General features: G+C 43.3%; 1 protein-coding gene across 5 annotated transcripts in view; it reads right to left on the bottom strand.

Annotated features, from left to right (window-relative positions):
• The window catches only part of TTC7B (tetratricopeptide repeat domain 7B), a 242417-nt gene that overhangs the window by 183560 nt on the left and 38459 nt on the right, over window positions 1–20398 (bottom strand). For all 5 annotated transcript variants that reach the window (XM_081230322.1, XM_081230320.1, XM_081230318.1 and 2 more), the window contains exon 4: window positions 626–756. In XM_081230322.1, the coding sequence (XP_081086448.1) occupies window positions 626–756 (131 nt within the window). The remainder of the gene's footprint in view (window positions 1–625; window positions 757–20398) is intronic.

Below are 20398 nucleotides of genomic sequence, written 5' to 3' on the forward strand. Positions count from 1 at the left end.
ACAGACAAGTTGCCCACACCTCCCCAGCCTCATCCAGCCTTCAACTTCCTCTGCCTGAGGGTGTGAGCTCAGGGTCCCTTGCTCACTCGTTCTCTCCTCTGATGGCCCTCTGATCAGCTTCTGGTTTCATTCCCCACAGCAGAGGCAAACGACTGACTGCTGGGAGAAAACCATCCCAGATGGTCTCAAGGATACACAGCCTGCTCCAAGCAGGTTGGTTGAGAGTCCCCAGCAGCCCTTTGGCATGACCATTGAGGTAAAGCCTCCCAAACTCCAGATGTACCCTATGTTGGTACATGATCCACGCAAGTACAAAGGAAGCTAACCTGTTTTGCCTATGAGAACAGGAATGATTAGCCAGCTTCAGGGCACTGAGGGTATAAATAGATGCATAGTGTCATTTCTGCTCAGAGGATGTTAAAATGCTTCCCAAACATCGACCCATCTATTTTCACAAGGTGCCACATTTACCACCATATTCTCCATAGCATTAAAGAACAGAAGCAAAGCTTTGCACCCAGAGACAGACAAGTTGAAGGCTTCCAGAGGCTGACCACAGTTCTGTGAGATCTGATTTGAAATTTTAAAAAATTATCAACTGAACGAACACATGGTCCTCACTTACCCTTTCTATCTCTTGGAGGTACAGGAGTGCAATGTCCCCTGCCTTCTCATAACAGGTGATGACATCCTGTTCCCGATCCACAAGGAGATTACTGGTAGAAGAAGAAATAGGCAACTTCTCTAAACAAAGTCCTAAAAAAAAATCAACATACAAAAACTGGGTAAGTTGTTTTTCATGGGGCTTAATTTTTTAATATTGCTCTAGAGGGCCAGATAATATTAGAGAAGCAGATACTCTGCCCTCTCTCTTTAAGGACAAAATGGAACATCAAAATGGAGTACCAAAAAGAATATCCACAAGTTACAGATGAAGGAGGCTCCTAAATATACAGAAAGCACCATTTGACTTTGATATCCAGGTTGAGAATTTGATCAGGTACTTCACCATGATTCCATTCAGATCTAACAGAGCTTCTCATTCAAATATGTCACAAGGTCCTTAAAGAATTTTGTAAAGTAAGTACAGGTAGGCTCACAGCACAATACTAGGTACAGAATATCTTCTATCCCAAGATGTACACTTAACCGATTGAACACAAAACATTTCTAAATGCTCTCAGGAGCCTCGGTTACCAGGAAAATCGTCCAACTCTCAGCCCTAGAGTTCTGTAGTAATGACAACACCCCAAGCCACCTCTCAGTTCCAGGCCAAGAAAACACCCAGAACACTGCTGTGTGGGCACTTCTTGGGAGATGGAGGGGTTACTCTTTGCCAAGAGAGAGTTCAGGGCTGGGACGGGATATGAAAGCATGAAAGACTGAGAAGTAACAATGCTGAGAGGAGCGGCTGTTGCGTCGTAAACCCAGCACCAACCTCAGCCCCTCCTCTGGGCAACCAGCCTGGGGCACATCGGGCTCCAGGTCCCCGCCTGTAATTGGAGGCAGAGAGGGAGCCCCACAGGGAGGGTTTCTGCTGTGTCAAGTGCCCTGGGGTACCGGGAAACACACACTGCACACGTTCACTCCACGCACGAGGGCACGAGAAGCTTCAATGCGGACACAGTCCGGCTCTGCAACTGAAAGGGGCCAGAGAGGTCCCCGGGAAACCCACTCATTTTATAGACGAAGAAGCTGAGAACCATCATGGTAAAGTAAGCGACTTGCCCAACACCTGACAGGCAGTTAACAGCACAGCAGGAATGAGAACCCAGGTCTGGGGCCTCCCAGGCAACACCTGTCAAGTGAGCTGCTGGCTTTCAGAGCAGACACCACCGCAGAGGGGACCAGGCACACCAAATGCCAGCAAGTGACCCAGAGCCTCCCGTTCATCACTCTGAAAACGGCCTCCTCTAAGGTGCTTTTATCAAACTGTGACAGTCCCTCCAGGCTGTAGAAGGTGACAGGAGGTGGTCGTACTGCATGGGAAGGAGAAACCACTTCCATCCACAGGGAGCCCACAGCTGAGGACAGTGCTGGGGAGCTCAGAGGTGACCACGTTGTCACAGAAGGTGCGGATCGGCCAAAGATTTTATTATTGTTTAACAGCTTTATTGAGGTTGCGCCTTTTTAATGTTTCATCATGATTTCTTTTGTTTTTATTGACTATTTTTTATTAACTAAAGTCCATCGTTTACATTACATTACATTACATTACATTACATTACATTACATTCACTCTTTGTGTTGTGAAGTTCTATGAGTTTTAACAAATGCATAGTGTCATGTATCCACCATCACAGCATCGTACAGAATTGACTCACTTCCCTAAAATTGTGCTCTATCCCTCTAGCCCTCCTCCTGAACCCCTGGCAACCGCTAATCTTTTTACTGTCTCTACAGTTTTGCTTTGTCCAGAATATCATATAATTGCAATCATCCAGTATGTAGCCTTTTCAGATTGGCTTCGTTCACATAGAAATACGCTTTTAAGGTCCCTTCATGTCTTTTTGTAGACAGCTAGCTAACTTCCTTTTGTCGTTAAATAACATTCCATTTATTCATTATTTAAAGGCACCACGGTTGCTTACAAGTTTTGGCAATTATGAATAAAGCTACCCTAAACATTCACGTGCAGGTTTTTGTGTGGACATAGACTTCAACTCAGTTGGGTGAATACCAAGAAGGGGAACTGGTGGATTGTATGGTGAGAAGGTGTTTGTAAGAAATAGCTAAATAAATATATTTTATTTACAAATAGCTTTGTAAGAATAAATATTATTGGGTTGGCCAAAAAGTTTGTTTGGGTTTTTCTATAAGATCTTATTTTTAGCTTTATAAGGAACTACTAAACTGCCTTCCAAAGTGGCTGTACTATTTTGCATTCCCGCCAGCAATGAATGAGAGTTCCTACTACTCAGCATCCTTGCCAACATTTGGTGTTATCAGTTTTCTGAATTTTAGTCATTCTAATATGTATAGTGGTGTCTCATTGTTGTTTTAATTTGCAATTCCCTAATGGCATATGATACTGATCTTTTCTTATGCTTATTTGCCATCTGTATACCTTCTTTGGTGAAATGTCTGGTCAGATCTTTTGCCCTTTTTTCGATTCAGTTGTTTGTTTTCTTACTGTTGACTTTTGAGTTCTTTGTATATTTTGGATACATGTCCTTTATCAGGTATCTATTTTGTAAATATTTTCTCGGAGTCTGTGACTTTTCATTCTCTTAACAGTGTCTTTCACAGAACAAAAGTTGTTGGTTTTAATAAAGTCCAACCTATCAATTTTTTCTTTCAAGGATTGTGCTTTTGGTGTGGTCTCTAAAATGCCACTGCTAAATCCAAGGTCACCTAGATCTTCTCCTATGTTATCTTCCAGACGTTTTATAGTTTGGCATTTTACATTTAGGTCTACAATCCATTTTGAGTTGGTATTTGTGAAAGGTATAAGGTTTGTGTCTCTCTCTCTCTCTCTCTCTCTCTCTATATATATATATATATATGTGGCATGTGGATGTTTGTTTGTTCCAGCACTATTTGTTGAAGAGACTACCTTTCCCCATTGAATTGTCTTTGCTCCTTTGTCAAAAATCCGTTGATTATAGTTGAGTGGGTCTATTTCTGGGCTCTCTATTCTGTTCCATTGATTTTTTTGGTCTATTCTTTCACCAATATTATGTGTCTGGATTACCAGTATACAGTATATCATTTTTTAAAAATAGCTCTACTGGGCTTCCCTGGTGGCGCAGTGGTTGAGAGTCCGCCTGCCGATGCAGGGGACACGGGTTCATGCCCCGGTCTGGGAAGATCCTACATGCTGCGGAGCGGCTGGGCCAGTGAGCCATGGCCGCTGAGCCTGCGCGTCCGGAGCCTGTGCTCCGCAACGGGAGAGGCCACAACAGTGAGAGGCCCACATACCGAAAAAAAAAAAAAAAAAAAAAAGCTCTACTGAGAGATAATTTACATGCCATAAAATTCATTCATTTTAAGTAAAATTCAACATTTTTAAAATAAACTCATAGAGTTGTACAACCATCAACACAATCCAGTTTAAGAACATTTCCATCATCCCCAAATGATCCTTTCTGCCCAAATCAATCTCTATTCTCAGCCCCAGCCTCAGGCAACTGTTAATCTGCTTTCTGTCTCTGTAGATTTACCTTTTCTGGACACTTCATAAAAATAGAATCATATAATATCTGGTCTTTTGTGTCTAACTTCTTTCACTTAGCATAATGTTTTCAATGTTCCTCCAAGTTACAGCAATACTCCATTTCTTTTTACTGCTGTATGGATATACTGCATTTTCTGTCCATTTGCCAGTAATGGGCATTTGGGTTGCTTCCTTTTTGGCTACTATGAATAATGCTGCTATGAACATTCATGTATAATTTTCTTGTGTGAACATATATTTTTAATTCTCTTGGGTAAATACCTAGAAGTGGTATTGTTGGGTCAGATAACAAATTTACTTTTAACTGTCTAAAAAACACTTGTTTTCCAAAGTGGCTATACCATTTTACATTCCCACCAGCAATTTATGAGGATTTCAGTTTCTCCACATTCCTGTCAATACTTGTTATTGTCTGACTGTTTTGTTATAGCCATCTAAATAGGTGTGAAGTGGTATCTCATTGTGGTCTTGATTTGCATTTCCATAATGACTAATGATACTGACTTTTCATGTGCTTATTTGTTATCCATACATCTTCTTTGGTGAAATGTCTATTAAAATCAGTATTGAGTTTTCTGACCTATGCACAGAGTATGTCTCTTCATTTATGTAGGTCTTCTCTACATCTCTCAGCAATGGTTTGTAGCTTTCAGTGTGCATGCCTTGCAAACCTTTTGTTCGATTTAAGTATTTCATATTTATTATGCTGTTGTAAGTGGTATTGTTTTAATTTTCGTCTCCTTTTGTTCATTGCTAACATATAGAAATACAATAGATTTTTGAATAGTGATCTTATATTCTGTACCCTTGCTAAAGTCACTTATTAGTTCTACACAATCATGTTGTCTGCAAATAAAGAGAGTTTTACTTCCTCCTTTCCAGTCTGGATGATTTTATTTCTATTTATTGCCTTATTGCCTTATTGCACTGTCAAGAACCTCTAGTACAACACTGAACAGAAGTGGTGAGAGCAGACATCCTTATTTTATTACTGACCTAAGGGAGAAAGCATTTAGTCTTTCACATGAAGTTTGATGTTAACTATCAGTTTTTCATAGATGCCCTTTATTAGGTTGAGGAAGATCCCTTCTACACCAATTTTCCTAAGAGTTTATATCAAAAATCGATGTTGGATTTCCTCGAATCCTTTTTCTGTGTCTATGGCTTGTTCTCTTTTATTTAATCTGGTGAATTAAATTGACTGATTTTCAAATATTAAACCAAACTTCCTTTCCTGAGATAAACCCTATTGACCATGATGTATTATCCTTTTTTTATATTTTTATATGTGATTTATTAAATTTTTGCTTGGAATTTTTTTCATCTATGTTCATGAGGAATATTTGTCTATAGGTTCCTTGTAATGTCTCTGTCTGATTTTGGTATTAGGGTAAGTCTTAACCTCATAAAATGACTTGAGAAGTATTCTCCTCCCTTCAATTATCTGGAAGAGTTCCTGTAGAATTACTACTTTGTTCTTAAATGTTTGGTAGAATTTACCAGTAAAGCCATCTGGACCTGGAGTTTTCTGTGTGGAAGCTTTTTAACTATAAATTCCATTTCTTTGATATATGGTTGTTCAGATAATCTCTTTGTTCTTAAGTGAGCTTTGGTAGTTTACATCTTTTAAGTAGTTTGTCCATTTCTTCTGAGTTGTCAAATGTATTGTTATAGTGTTGTTTATAATGCTCCCTGATCCTTTTAGTATCTGTAGAATCTCTAATGGTGACATGTCTCTCATTCCTGATGTCGGCAGTTTGTGTCCTCTATTTTTATCCTGATCAGTCTAACAGTTTATCAGTTTTGTTGAAATTCTCATTAAGATCTTTTGATTTCATTGACTTTGGTTTCACTGATTTTTCTCTATTATTTTCCTGTTTTCTACTTCATTTATTTATGTTCTGATCTTTATTATTTCCTTTCCTCTGCGTACACTGGACTTAATTTATTCTTCCTTTTCCAGTTTCTTAGGGTGGAAGCCAAAGTATACATCTGAGACCTTTTTCCTTTTCTAATATATGCACTTTGTGTGATAAATTTCTCACCAAGTACTGTTTTAGCAGTATCATACAAATTTTGCATGTGTTGTGTTTTTATTTTCATTCAGTTCACAATACTTTCTAATTTAACTTTTGATTTCTTCTTTAAAAATGTGTTATTTAGTTTCCAAACACTCAGGGATTGTCCAAAGATCTTTCTGTTTTTGACTTCTAAATTAACTCCATTATGGTCTATGTAGTAAAGACTAAACAGGCTCAAACCCTGCACATTCCAAAGAAAGGACTGGCCTTTGATCAGCTGGGAGAAAAGCTCTAAGCTCTTGGAATATCCTACCTGATAAGAGTGTCTTTGTACATCTGGGGCCTCAGGCCACTCCATTTAGTTATACTTAGAATGTGATTTACAGTGTAGGTCTTAGGCCACACTATACCACTTTGACCTCTAGGGAGACTAGAGACCAAATAATTAAGTTCCATGGCACTCTATGCCTTCTTGACTGACCCCCAATACAAACCGTGGACATGATGGCCTGAGCGAGCTTCCCTGGCTGGCAGTACACCATTAGTGCTGTCCCACATCGTTGCTGGGAGAACTAAGTGCTGTCCATAACACTGCACTGTGAGAAGACGACTTAAATCTTGTCATCTCTTCTGGACTCTGCCTTATGTGCCTTTTGGCTTTACTAATTTTAATCTGTAGCTTTTTGTTGTAATAAACTGTAACCATGAGTATGATAGCTTTTCTGAGTTCTGTGAGTCTTTCTAGTGAATCACTGACCTGAGGGTGGTCTTGGGAATCTCTGACATAAGTCAGAGAACATATTTGAACCCTTCTAATTTTATCGAAATTTGTTTCTGGCCCGGAATATGGTCAATCTTGGTAAGAATCTTGAAAAGAATGTGTATTCTGTTGTTGAGTGGAGTGACATATAAACGTCAACTAGGTAAAATTAGTAGATCGTGTTGTTGCAACGTTTCTGTATCCTTACTGATCATCTGTCGACTTGTTCTATCATTTATTGAAACAGGGTATGGAAGTCTCCGAGGATTGCTGTCAGTGGTTGCTTTAAGGTTTAACTTATCACAGTCTACCGTCAAACGATATTATACTAATTCACATACAGCATAACACCTTTACTATTACATACTTCCATTTCTCTCTTTCCAGTCCATATCTTCTTATTATATACATTATACTTTACACAGATTATAAATCCAATGCTACATGATGATTATTTTTTATTGAAATGGTGGATTATGTTTTAAAGACATTTTAATAATGAGGAAACACTGATATAGTCTCTAATAGAGTTATGATTTCCAGTGTGCTTTGTTCTTTTGTGCAGATTCATATTTCCTTCTACCTAAAGGGGTTCCTTTAATATTTATTATAGTGCAGTTCAGCTGATGATGAGGTCTTTCAGTTACTGTCTGTCTGAAAAAGGCTTTATTCCACCTTCCTGTTTGAGAATATTTTCATTTCCGTTCACCTGACAGGTTGCTTCCCCCGCCCGTGACTTCCGCCCTCCTAGTACTAAAGATGTTCCTCTATGTTTCCTCACTTGCGTGGTTTTTTTTTACAACAAATCTGTTGTCGCCTTATGTTTATTCGTCTGCATGTAATGTGTCTTTCTTTTGGCTATTTTAAAGATTTTCCCTTTATTACTGGTCATGAGCAATTTGGATTATGAAGTGCTTTGGTTTAGTTTTCTTCATGTTTCTTGTGCTTGGGCCTCACTGAGCTTCCTGGATCTGAGGATTTATAGTTGTCATAACATTTGAAAAACATTCAGCCATTATTTCTTCAGAATTTTTTTTTTACCCTTCCCCTTCCTTAGGGGACTCCAGTTACACACATATTAGGCCACTTGAAGTTATCCCACAACTCACTTATGCTCTTTCCACTTTTTAAAAAAGTTTTCACTCTGTTTCATTCTAGATGGTGTCTATTGTTACGTCTTCAAGTTCACTAATCTTTTCTTCAATGTCTAATCTGCCAGTAATCACATCCAGTGTATTTTTCATCTTAGATATTGTAGTTTTCAGCTCTAGAAATTAGATTCAGTTCTATTTTTAACTTCCATGTCTCTACTAAACTTTTTGAACATGAAGAATAGATATAATAACTGTTTTAATGTCCCCCCCAGTCCTAAGTGCTCAATATTCACTCCCTTTCCTTTAGAGCCAAAGTTGTTTATATGGTTACAAAAAAAAAAATTATTAAGCATCCTCTCTCCAGTGTGAACTCTGTTTCAACCTCTAAAAATTTTCTCTGAAGGAGAATACAAGATAAACTGAACAAATTCACCATTTGGTAGAACAGCTCTGGAACTACTCAAAAGCAAGCACTTGACTGGGGCTTCCTAAATGTGCTTTAAGTGCTCATTTGTACAAAATTAAAATCTCCAGAAAACAACAAAAAGAGATAAATTGTTTCATAATCTGCGTTCTGCTTGTATGAGAAGCAGCCAAATAATGTGCAAGTCGGTATCAGGGACTTAATATAAAGGAAACAAATTCTCCAGAGTATGTCAAAGGACCAGGAAAAAATGGGTCTAGTCTTTGGCACTTGATACTACTGCAGGCTGGACTCTGACCACTAATGCTCATGAAGATGATCAAGGCCCTCAGGGACCTGACAAGCCCACTGAGTCAAAGAAAAGGCAAATCCAGTTCAACACAGTTTGACTATCATCTGTACTGTACATTCTGAAATATCTGAAATCCACTTATCTAGGGCTGCAATCCATGGCCATGCATAGTTGGTAAGAATATTCAAAGCAGCTACACAATGTAATCCTCCACCATGAGGAGAGACTGGTGTTTTCTGTGGATTCCTGTTCTGATTAGGTAGATATGTGGACACCTAAGGTCTTGGCTGGCAAATGGGTCTTTGGCAAGGAGTCCATTCTCGGGTAGGAGGCCCTTAATGGTAAATACTGATCCTTTCCTTCTCCCAAATGCTGTGACGTTCATTCCATGTGCCACCATGCACATCTCAGAGCAACAGCGGAGTCTTGATTTACCACAGTTCCAGAATATGCAGTTCTCTGTCAAAAGCTGCTTACAGGACCTCTGGACTAGACTGTCAATTTTCAAGTGTCTGGGATCAGATCGACACTATCTGAGAAGCAGAGTTCTGAGGTCACAGTCCAAATTGGCCCCCATTAAAATGTCAGATAATGCCTTGTCAGTTTGGAAAGCTATCATCAGTAATGTTTTTGGTTACTTTTTTTCCAGAGAAATGCATGACAAAAATAAAAAACAGACTTGAAAAATAGCTGGTGTGGGAGCGATGCCTAATAAACATCTCAATAAGATCTGCATCTCCAAAATCAAAGCCGTGGACAAAAGAGTAGGCGTTAAGTGCTCCATGACCAATCATCAAGGCCAACTTTAAAGCATGGGTGGAAAAAGTGGCTGACTACACGCTGTGATTTAAAGAATGCTGAGTAGCCACTGGACCCAAAATGTATCTCCCTTCCCATGGGAAATTCCCACAGATGGACTCACTTCTGATTCTGAAAGGTCCTTTCTGTGAAGGGCAACATATTTTAACTAAACTAATGATAATAAAGTCATTTAGGTCATACTTGACTGCTTCGAAGCTCTTCCATGTGCGTTAGCCTGTTCGGGCCTGTTTAATGGGTACTATCCTCCTCCCAAACTTGTGGGAAAAGAAACAGGAGGTCTGCACAGGGGCCAGAACTGAGATTACAAGGGAGCCCCTGAGCTGGGACAAGTGCATCCTGCCCCAGGTGATGGATGTTCTAAGAGTCTGAGGCAGGGTGGACTGCAGGAAGCAAAGGTGCTGTGCAGCCATCAGGGACCAGTGGGACATCACGGTTGGGAGGGGACACCAGTCAGTGAGGGGCAGCTGAGGACCCTGGACACTTAAAAGTTCAAATGTGTTCAGCCCCCGAATCGCTCTGTTTAGGTGCATCTTACAGATGCAACATAATATGGCAACCCGGACTCTCCGTCCCTTGTTTCCTTCCACACCAAGGTTTCGTCACCTCTGAAAGGGAGCTCCATTTTCTTTCCTCAAGGGCTGGAGGTTTGGCTGAGGAAGTGGAGAGCTACCTATCTCACTGCCAAAAAGATAAATAGATAAATCCAGCGATCACTGAGGGGTTACCATGCCCACATTCTTTCAGGATTGTCTAAACTTGAGATTCCTCAGCTAGGAGCCTGATCTGGGCGCATAAGGCTGCACAGTTTCCATAATAGTAAAGGTTCGTTTGTCAAGGCCCTACTCAGCACACAGCACTGTGCCTGGGGTTTAACATGCACCACTTAAAATCCCCACAGTCACCCTGGCGAGGAAGGTGTTAACAGAACCTTATAGATAAGCTTGAACTTAGGGTCCCACATCTAGTAAATGGTAAAGCCAAGTTTCGACCCCTGGTCTATCCAACTACAAAACTCTGCTCATAATATCCTGTCTCATGGAGCTGCTGACAGCATGTTTGGTATCTGATAAGGGTAGTGACCATAAAAATGAGTTTCAAATGGTAAAGGCATAGAAATCGGGGTCCAGGGCTTAGGGCAGTGGTTTCCTCTCCCACCAGGAGCTGCATCACCCTAGGCAAGTCCCGGGATCACCGGCCTCTGCTCCTCATCTGTGCCATGAGGGTTGAACTACTGGGACACCATCTTGAGCTGGATGACTATGCAGGACTACAGGCCAAAACAAATATTTTGATTTGTTTTAATCGCCTTAAAATGAACAGGGAATTAATTTCTCATGGAGTTAAGCAACACAATAAAAGCCTATAAAATATAATTATAGGAACTATGTACTAAAACAGTAGGCATTGTTTTGTCATTTATCTTAACTGCATCTCTGAAGCCAGGCCCAGGCCAGGTACACCCTGATGCCTTGCTGTAACATGACCCACAGGGCAGTTTATAACTGGAAGTACCAGAAAAACCTCATTACAATACCATGTCTCTGTGGCAAGGACTTCAAAGGCAGTAAGACAGTTTCCAGGGATCTCAGTTTCCAAGGCTGAAAAGTAACTCGGGAAAAGAGATTCAAGAGTCTCAAAGCAAAGTCCTGGTACAGGCAGCCCCAGACTGCCAGTCCTGTGTTCTCACCTCTAGAACAGCTGGGCTCCCACAGGTGTCAGATGTACTCAACTCAGTGCTAGACAAGCCCCGACACAGGGTGTAGAGAGGGCATGCTAACGTAAACCACCCAATGCGGAGGGTGGGTGGCCTAGACCTCCTGTGAAGACCCCGTCAATCCAGAGCTTCTCTGCTTTTAGTGGTCTCTGGGCTGGGAGGCACAGTTGGCCCCTTCTGGATGCTTTCAGAAATTGCTGTCTTCCTTCCAGAGTCAGCATGTTCTTCTTAGGAGGTGTGCACATATACATACATGTACGCGCGTGCGTGCGCGTGCGTGCGCGTGTGCACACACACACACATACACACACACACACACTGCTTATAAAAGGAAATGCCAGGCCTTGAATCAGACATTCACCTGCTACAGCAGACGATCTTTCAGTGTCCCTTACAGCTCTATAATTCTGTGAGCAAATGAGATGCTAATTCAACCTGAAATGCTCACTAAATAAGAGTTTATAATTTGAATTAATGCTCTTAAAGTCTCTACTTAGTAACCATATAATAGTAATAACAACATGCAACAAGTGCTAGCTACATGCTAGACACCGTTCTGAGAGTTTAAAATAATTTTTCTAACCTTCACAGGAACGAGGGAGAATTCACTATCATCCTCATTTCAGAGATGAGGGAACTGGGGCTCTGAGCTGTTAAGTAAATCACCCGAGATTACACAACTAGTTAGTGGCAGACCCTCTGCCGTCCGAGTTCTTGCTCTCAGCCTCTCACATCTCAGATTTATCTGTCTTTAACATGTAAAGCGGTACTGCATAGTGGCTAAGAGTGTGGGCTTTGGAGCCAGACTCCCTGCTTCCTAATCCACAGCTGACTTTATATGTAAAATGTTATGTGCTTAAAACAGTACCTGGCACATAGTAAGCACTCAAAACGCAGCCACTATCAGGATTATTCTCTATATCACTATTTTCGTTACATAACAGTAGGCTGGAAGGTCTCCAGGAGGAAGCATTTATTCTTTTGCTAAATTATTTTTATATATTTTTTAAATATCAGCTTTACTGACATATTATTCGTATACCATAAAATTCATCTGTTTAAAGTGTACAACTCAGTGGTTTTAGTATATTCACACAGTTGTGGAACCATCACCACTAGCTAATTCTGGAACATTTTCATCACCCCAAAAAGAAATACTTTACCCATTAGCCCTTGCCCCCCATCCCCCCTCCTCGCTGACCCTGGAAACCACTAACCCACTTTCTGTCTCTTTGGATTTGCCAATTCCAGATATTTCATATAAATGGAATCCTACAATATGTGACCTTTTGTGTCTGACTTCTTTGTCTCAGCATATTTTCAAGGTACATACTATTGTAGTATATATCAGGGCTTCATTCCTTTTTTTTTAAATTGAGGGGAAATTCACATAACATAAAATTAACCATTTTAAAGTGAACAATTCAGCAACATTTACTACATTCACAATGTTGTACAACCTCCATCTCTATCTAGTTCCAAATATTCCATTCTTTTTTATGGCTGAATAATACTCCATTGTATGGGTATAACACTGTTTACTTATCCAGTCATCAGTTGATGAACATTTGGGTTGTTTACACTTTTTGGATATTTTGAATCATGCTGCTATGAATATTCATGCACTGGTTTCTGGATGGACAAATGCTTTCAATTCTCTTGGATATATACCTAGAATAGAATTGGTAGGTCAGGTGGTAATCCTACGTTTTGTTATATTATTTGTAATCTTTGTGCTAAAAATGACACCTATTACTACTACCAATCTGCTGGGTAAAATATTAAGAAGTGAAAATACATGGACATGGAAAATACATGAAAATACAGGAGCAGACAGACTTGGATTCAAACCCTTGCTCCTCCATTTTCTAGCTCTGTGACTTTGAGCAACTTTCTCAATATCTCAGGGCCTCTGTTCCCTCACCAAGCAAATGAAAATAACAGCACTTGCTCTAAGCGAGTATTATGAGGTTTAGTCCAGTGCCTGGTTACAAGTAAAGTAAGTACTTGATAAGTAACAACTACTATTATCAACAAGCACCTTTCCTGGGGGGAACTGCAACCCTCCTCAATTTTCTGAGGAGTATCTATAAAATACGGAAAAGCACTGAGAAGACAGTAACAATCATCTATGTCCCCACCCCTCAGAATCAAGCATAGTTAACATTTTAGCACAGACCCCCAGCCTTGCTAATACATGATACCACGTAAACTTTGGTCTTGGTTCTAGTTTCTTTCCTAAGAAGAGTGGACTCATCACCCTTAGGGGATCCCTTCAGTACCAAGTGTAGCCCTGACTACAGCAAGGGATGAGAGCAGCCAGTGAACAGATGTGCCTTCCCTTTCTCCATTCCACAAATTCTCACTAAGCACCACGGCTGGGCTTCACAGAGCAGGACATGGTCTTCTCCCTTGAGAAGGCCCACCTCTAGTGGAATGCAGGAGAAAGACATTTCCAAAACAGTGTAAAGAGTACAGTGACTGAGACAGACATGGTATCATAGAAGAACTAAGTACAAGCACCTCAGTGGACCTTCACCTAAGGCCCCAAACTTTCTTTGGACTCTGTCTCTGCTTGTTTCCCAAAAAAGAACCAATGAGGAGTCTATCAACACAACCAACGTTAAATTATGAATATGCGTCAGCAGCAATAAAAGGGCTCTTACTCTCCTTACACTATCTAAATATAAACAGGAGGCTTTGACTAGCAACCTGAGATGAGTGGCTACATGCAACGCAGCATCTAGCTTCCCATCATCCGCAGAACCGTTAAATCTAGATGGGACGAGGCCTAAGACAGTGCCGTGCCCGAGATAAACAGCTCCGGAAGGCTTACACAGCAGATCCCCAGCAGGCCACGGCACCACAGCTCCTGGCTTTCTCACACCCATACTCCCATATTTTCTGGGTTTTGCACATAGGCAAAAGCACTCGGCAAGGACCCCCCGGGCCCCACCTCTGCCACCCCATACCCTCTGCTCATTCATAGTTGTCTATCAAACTACTTCTTTTCACTGCCCCTGAAGCGATCTCAAGACTTCAAAAAAAGTAAAAAGCAGCTTCTAAAGGGAAAAAACTGGATCCCCCTATCTTCTCTCCTCTCCTTACCGTGGAGATAAGGAAATTCAGGCTCAGAGAGGGTTCATAATTTGCCCAAGGTCACATAGTGGGTACTGGCAGAGACAACCCTGAGCCCTGCTGCAATGAGCTCACTACCAGGGCAGGTCCACAGAAGCTGGGACCCAGCCTCCAACAGACTGTAGAATTTTCCTGCCAGGGAGGAAGCATTCTGCGTGTTACTAGTCTGTCGTTCGGCTCCAGGATACCTAGGAGGTCATGGTCATTAGCAAATATCCAATTCATAAAGGTCAGGATTAGGTTCTGTCACTTTAAGACCTGATATTAATCTACCAAGAAATACTCTAGGAAAATCCTCTTTGGATTCTTCCTACAGTCCTTATGACGAGGGACTTTTCAGTCCATGAAAAAAAAAGGAGGTATATCAACTCTTGCTAAACCTCCACTACCAGAATTCATACTTGTAATTCCTTTCTCTCTTCAAGTCATCCAGGCACTGACTTTAACGTACTGAACGGGGTCGGCCCTTGTGGGAGTCTCTGTAAATGCCGTCACTGCAGGGAGCTGCAGAGGTTCGCCTCCCGGTCTAGTAAGAACGGGCGAGGCCTGTGTGTAATTGCCTACCCAAGGCACAGCTTTCGAGAAATGACCCAGGAGTCGCTTAGGAAGCTCACTGATCCAAGGTTAATAAAGACGGCTGGCAAGTTCACACTTCTTCCCGGCTCCCTGACCTCGAGCAGAATCTCAGAATGATCCAAATTTCAGCGCCAAGGCTGCTGGGTCGGCTCCGCGCATGCTCGAACTCCCCAGCGAGGACGATGCTCCCGCGCCCCCTGGCGGCGGCGGCCGGCACTGCGGGAAGACCTCGATGGGTGCCCTTTGCTTGGAGGGTCCTCCCCCCCTCCCACTTTGGTGTGGCCCACGACGGAGCTTTTGGCATGTGACCCGCTCAGAGGGCTAATGTGGAATTCCGGTTTTTGAACGTGGCCAGGGTACCAAAGAATCTTACTGTTTAAGTAAGAAGCCCCAGTGTTAATCAACGCTGTTCTGGGAGAAGGATGTTTTTTCCAAGACCTCCTGCAAGGCCCAGCCAGCTCTGGGAGCCACTCAACGCAAACCAAGGCACCTCACAGCACACCAGGGTAGCCTCAGCCTCTCTTGGTGCGGCCTCGGCAACCTCTGCACCCGGGAGCGCCTGCACAAATGATACACCGGCCCCAGTCCACAAAGCAAGCATCTGACAGCAAAGGAGAAAATGAACGGGGGTCTGAAACAGAGGGTCCACCCTTTACTCCTCCTCTTAACTGGGGATGGTACCTGTGTGAGGATTAAGGGCGTTAGGGGGCAAGTGCTTAAAGAGTGTTTGGAAGGTTTTTGTTTTTTTTTTAATGCTGTAATTACTATTAATAAGTTACTACTATTATTCCAGAACCTGGCCCATAGTAGGAGCTTAACAAACCTGAGTTCCTCTCCCTGTCTTGCGAGGCTGCGGTGTGTCCCTGCAGGGCAGACACAGGTCTCTGCCTCACGGGTCAAGGGACTGGGCAGGGAGGCCCAGGCAGGGCCCAGCACAGCTTCCTGCTCTGCTGCCCCAGTCCCAAGGTGACTGGGGGAGAGTGCAGAGCGGCTCTGACACCCTCCCTCTCCCCAGAACAGTCTGTGCTCTGGTCCCACCCCCAGAGAGCTCTGAGCTTTCCAAATATGGATGCTTTTTTTCCTTCCCAAAGCATCAGGAACATTTGGGGGAAGAAAATGAACACCAGACATGGTTTGGAAGTGATGGAAGCCAAGTGATGGGTGGTGGCAGAACAGGCACTGGGCTAGGACTCAGAAGTCCTGCTTTTAAAGTATTAAATGGGAGCCTGGACTACTCCCGTTTTATAACCTGGCCCGCGTTGTATGGGTCCAGGCCTCAAGGACCTAGAAAGAAGGCCCCAAGTCCAAAGAGTGAAAAATACAGCCACTGGCACACAATGCAGGGGAGAAAACTGCATTAAGGAGGCCCAAAGAGCCCCTGGATTTCAAAGAACTGAGCCATGAGAGATGGGCTTGTCAGAGCCAAACGGCCTGAAAGACAGCCCGCAAATTGGGATGATCCACCTGAAGGTGAGTGTCGGTAGAAGAAGAATTAGAGACAAGATTGTTTGTTTTATTTTGGGCCCAAACCAAAATCTACTTTCATCTAAAATGGAGAGCATTTCAGAATACACTAAAAACCCTGCACTTTTGCTTAAGCAACTTGTGTTACTCGGGTAGAGTTTATCTTCGATAGCGTGGGCCTGAATGCCAGGGGAGAATGTTTAAAGAACCATCCCATCACAAGTACCTCTGTGTGGCAGGCACTGTCCCAGGTGCCAATGCCGGGATCCGCAGCCGGCAGCTTAGATGCGGTACAGCCTCAGAGCCCGCCCCCAGGAGCAGGCACTCACATATCTGCTGATTCAATGAATTAATCAATCATACAGTCTAGTCCGAGAGAGGCAAGTGACAGGTGCGAAATAATTAAAAACTTAACGCCCAACTGGATGGTACTAACTATAAATAGAGGTAGAATCCGAGGAAGGAGAGGTTGAAGTGGACAGTGGAGCTGGAGAGGTTGTCCCCGAGGTGTCCCCGAGGGTGGACTCCTCGCAGGAGAAATGAGAGACTCCCAGCTGGAGGGAGAAGACAAGCGGAGGAGGGAATAGGCCCGCCGGCGTGAGGCAGGCGGGCGGACAGCCGGCAGGCGGCCTGGAGCAGAGTGTGGGCGGGACGGAGCAGGACGTGGGCCCAGCCCGGCCAGCCCAGGACAGAGCTTCCAGGACAGGGAAAATGCACAACCGTGCCTAGACTTTTTTTTTTTTTTTTTTTTTTGCGGTACGCGGGCCTCTCACTGTTGTGGCCTCTCCCGTTGCGGAGCACAGGCTCCAGACACGCAGGCTCAGCGGCCATGGCTCACGGGCCCAGCCGCTCCGCGGCATGTGGGATCCTCCCGGACCGGGGCACGAACCCGTGTCCCCTGCATCGGCAGGCGGACTCTCAGCCACTGCGCCACCAGGGAAGCCCCGTGCCTAGACTTTTCATGGCCAGCAGAACTCATCAGGAACCCGAGCTTCAAAAACAGGGGAGAAGGTAACAACGGGGGGGCGGGCGTCTGCTCCTGACGACCTCAGTGTGGATTTTCCTGTGGTACATTAATACCTCAGACTGGGCTTCCAGACTGGCACGGGTTCGTGCCCCGGTCCGGGAGGATCCCACATGCCGCGGAGCGGCTGGGCCCGTAAGCCGTGGCCGCTGAGCCTGCGCGTCCGGAGCCTGTGCTCCGCAACGGGAGAGGCCACAACAGTGAGAGGCCCGCGTACCGCAAAAAAAAAAAAAAAAAAAAAAAACACCTCAGACTGCTTACCGCCTTCACCACATTTTAACTTCGACCTACTTAAGAATATAAAATTGCCACAAATGTGCAAATGCTCACATGTTCTGGGGCCCGTAACCCCCAGGGGAAAGGTCTCTGTCACCTGCGCCCCTCCTCCCTTTGTGGGCCCAGAGCCCTGGCAGGCGCTCCGCCTACGGGTAGAGCTCCCCTGTTATGTGCTGGGCCTCTTGCCTTCCTCACTCCCTGTGGTCCCCTGAGCGACATGCAGCCGCTCCTGGGTTGTAACCAAACCTACACACAGTCAATTCCCGAATCTTGACCAACGAACCAAGAGCCTAGAGACCCTTGTGCTGAGCAGCAGCCCCAGAATTAGAATGGTTCCCTGGACAGCACCCCCTTGTGGTTGCAGAGGTGTCATGATGCTCAACTCTAACGCAGTGTTTTCGCCCCGCCCTCCTAGGGAAATTGGCTCCTCCCCCTGCAACCCTTAACTGGTTCAGCAACAGCATTGCCTGCCCAGTGAGCTAAGCTAAAAATCTCACAGTCACCTCGGTTCCTTCCTCAACCACATCAACACATATACCATCTCCACGGCCTGCTGCGATCCAGGCTTTTGCAGTTACCTGTCAGGATCCAGCTACGACAAAGGAATCACTCTAGTTCTTTCGAATAAAGGAGAGTCAGTGTATAGGACCGGCTACATAAGGGATGAAACAGATGAGAAGCCAAACAGGATGGTATGGCATCCCAGGATTCTGCAGGAGCGGAAGGCCATGAACACCCCGGGGCTGGAAAGGATAGAGGGGGGAGGTGGAGTTACAAGAGCTGAAGAGCTGGGGCTGTTGCTTGGGAGACGGAACCCAGCAGAAGCTCCTTGGTGAGAGCCGAAGCCACAGAGGGAGGGTCTGTCTGACTACAGCTGGAACAACCGGAGAGATGCAGCCGCTGTCAAAGGTGCAGCCTAAGGCCGAGAGAGAGAAAAAAAAATACCCTGGCCCCTCCCTCCTCTTGCTCTCTAATTTCCTGCCAGTGTTTTCTGTTGTCGGAGCCCAGGCATCCGGAAACAGCCTGCAGAAGTCAGGCCCCCTGAAATGCAGAACCCAAAGCCAGCTCACCTCCCCAACCGGTCTCCTTCCCCATAATCTTTAATTCCTTCTAATCTGTTCTCCACTCTGTGCCAGAAAGATGCTTCTTGCTCATGAACTTAAGTCATTCCTCCTGCTTAAAACCTGGCAGTGGCTGACAGTTTTCTAGCAGGAAAAAACAGGACTCATCCACCAAGCTGATTTTGTCAATCAAGTGCAAATATAGGAAGTGCTGTTTCCCTTGACGACGATGTGTACTTGAGTTTACTCTGTAACATGGGGTGAGCTGCTATTCAAGGTACTGTGGAAGAAAATAGAGACCATTCCTCAGTCATCCACCCTGAAAGTGGCAACTGGCTAAAGATCATTCCTTTCTGAGCACGATGGTTTGCCATGATCTGAGGCTCAGGGTTCCAGTGAAAAGATGACATGTAGAAGCAAGTGGAGAACAAGTAATGGCTTTAAAATCTATTAAAACAATAGAGTATCAAGAGATTGAATTAGTAATCCAAAAACTTCCTATGAAGAAGAGCCCAGGCTCAGATGGCTTACTGGTGAATTCTACCAAATGTTTAAAGAAGAATTAACACCAATCCTTCACAAACTCTTCCAAAAAGTAGAAGAGGAGGTAACACTTCACAACTCACTCTATGACACCAGTATTATCTTGATACCAAAACCAGACAAAGACATCCGAAGAAAACTGCACCATTATGAATATAGATGTAAAAATCCTCAACAAAATATTAGTGTAGCAAATCCAGCAACACATAAAAAGGATTATATACCATGACCAAGTGGGCTTTGTTCCAGGAATGCAAAGTTGGCTTAACATATGAAAATCAGTCAATATAATACATCCTAATAGAAGAATAGGCACAAAGATTACACAGTTATTTCAACAGAAGAAGCATTTGACAAAATCTGACACCCTTTTAGGATCAAAAACACTCAACAAACTAGAAATAATTCTTCACCCTGATAGAGGCCATTTATGAAAAACCCACAGCTAACATAGTGGTGAAAGACTGAAAGCTTTGCCCCTAAGACAAAGATCTCTGCCCTGGTCACTTCTATTCAACATTGTACTGGAGGTTCTGGCTAATGCAATTTGGCAACAAAAAGAAATGAAATGCATTCAGATTGGAAAGGAAGAAGTAGAACTATCCTATTTACAGATGACATGATATATATAGAAAACCCTAAAGAATCCATAAAAAATTATTAGAACTTATAAATGAGCACAGCAAGGTTACAGGATAAAAGATCAATATACAAAAGTCAGTGGTGTTTTCTATACACTAGCAATGAACATTCTGAAAATTAAATTAAGAAAACAATTCCACTTATGATAGCATCCAAAAGAATAAAACTTAGCAATAAATTTAACAAAAGGAATGTTAAGACTTGTACACCAAAAACTAGAAAACATTTCTGAAAGAAATTAAGGAAGACATCCCATGTTCGTGGATTGGAAGGCTTAATATTGTTAAGATGGCAATACTCCCCAAATTGATCTACAGATTCAACATAATCCTTATCAAATTCCCAGCAGGCTTTTTTTTTTTTGGTACTA

Source organism: Mesoplodon bidens (assembly GCF_964165515.1).
Source record: "Mesoplodon bidens genome assembly, chromosome: 3".
Taxonomy (NCBI): Eukaryota; Metazoa; Chordata; class Mammalia; order Artiodactyla; family Ziphiidae; genus Mesoplodon; species Mesoplodon bidens.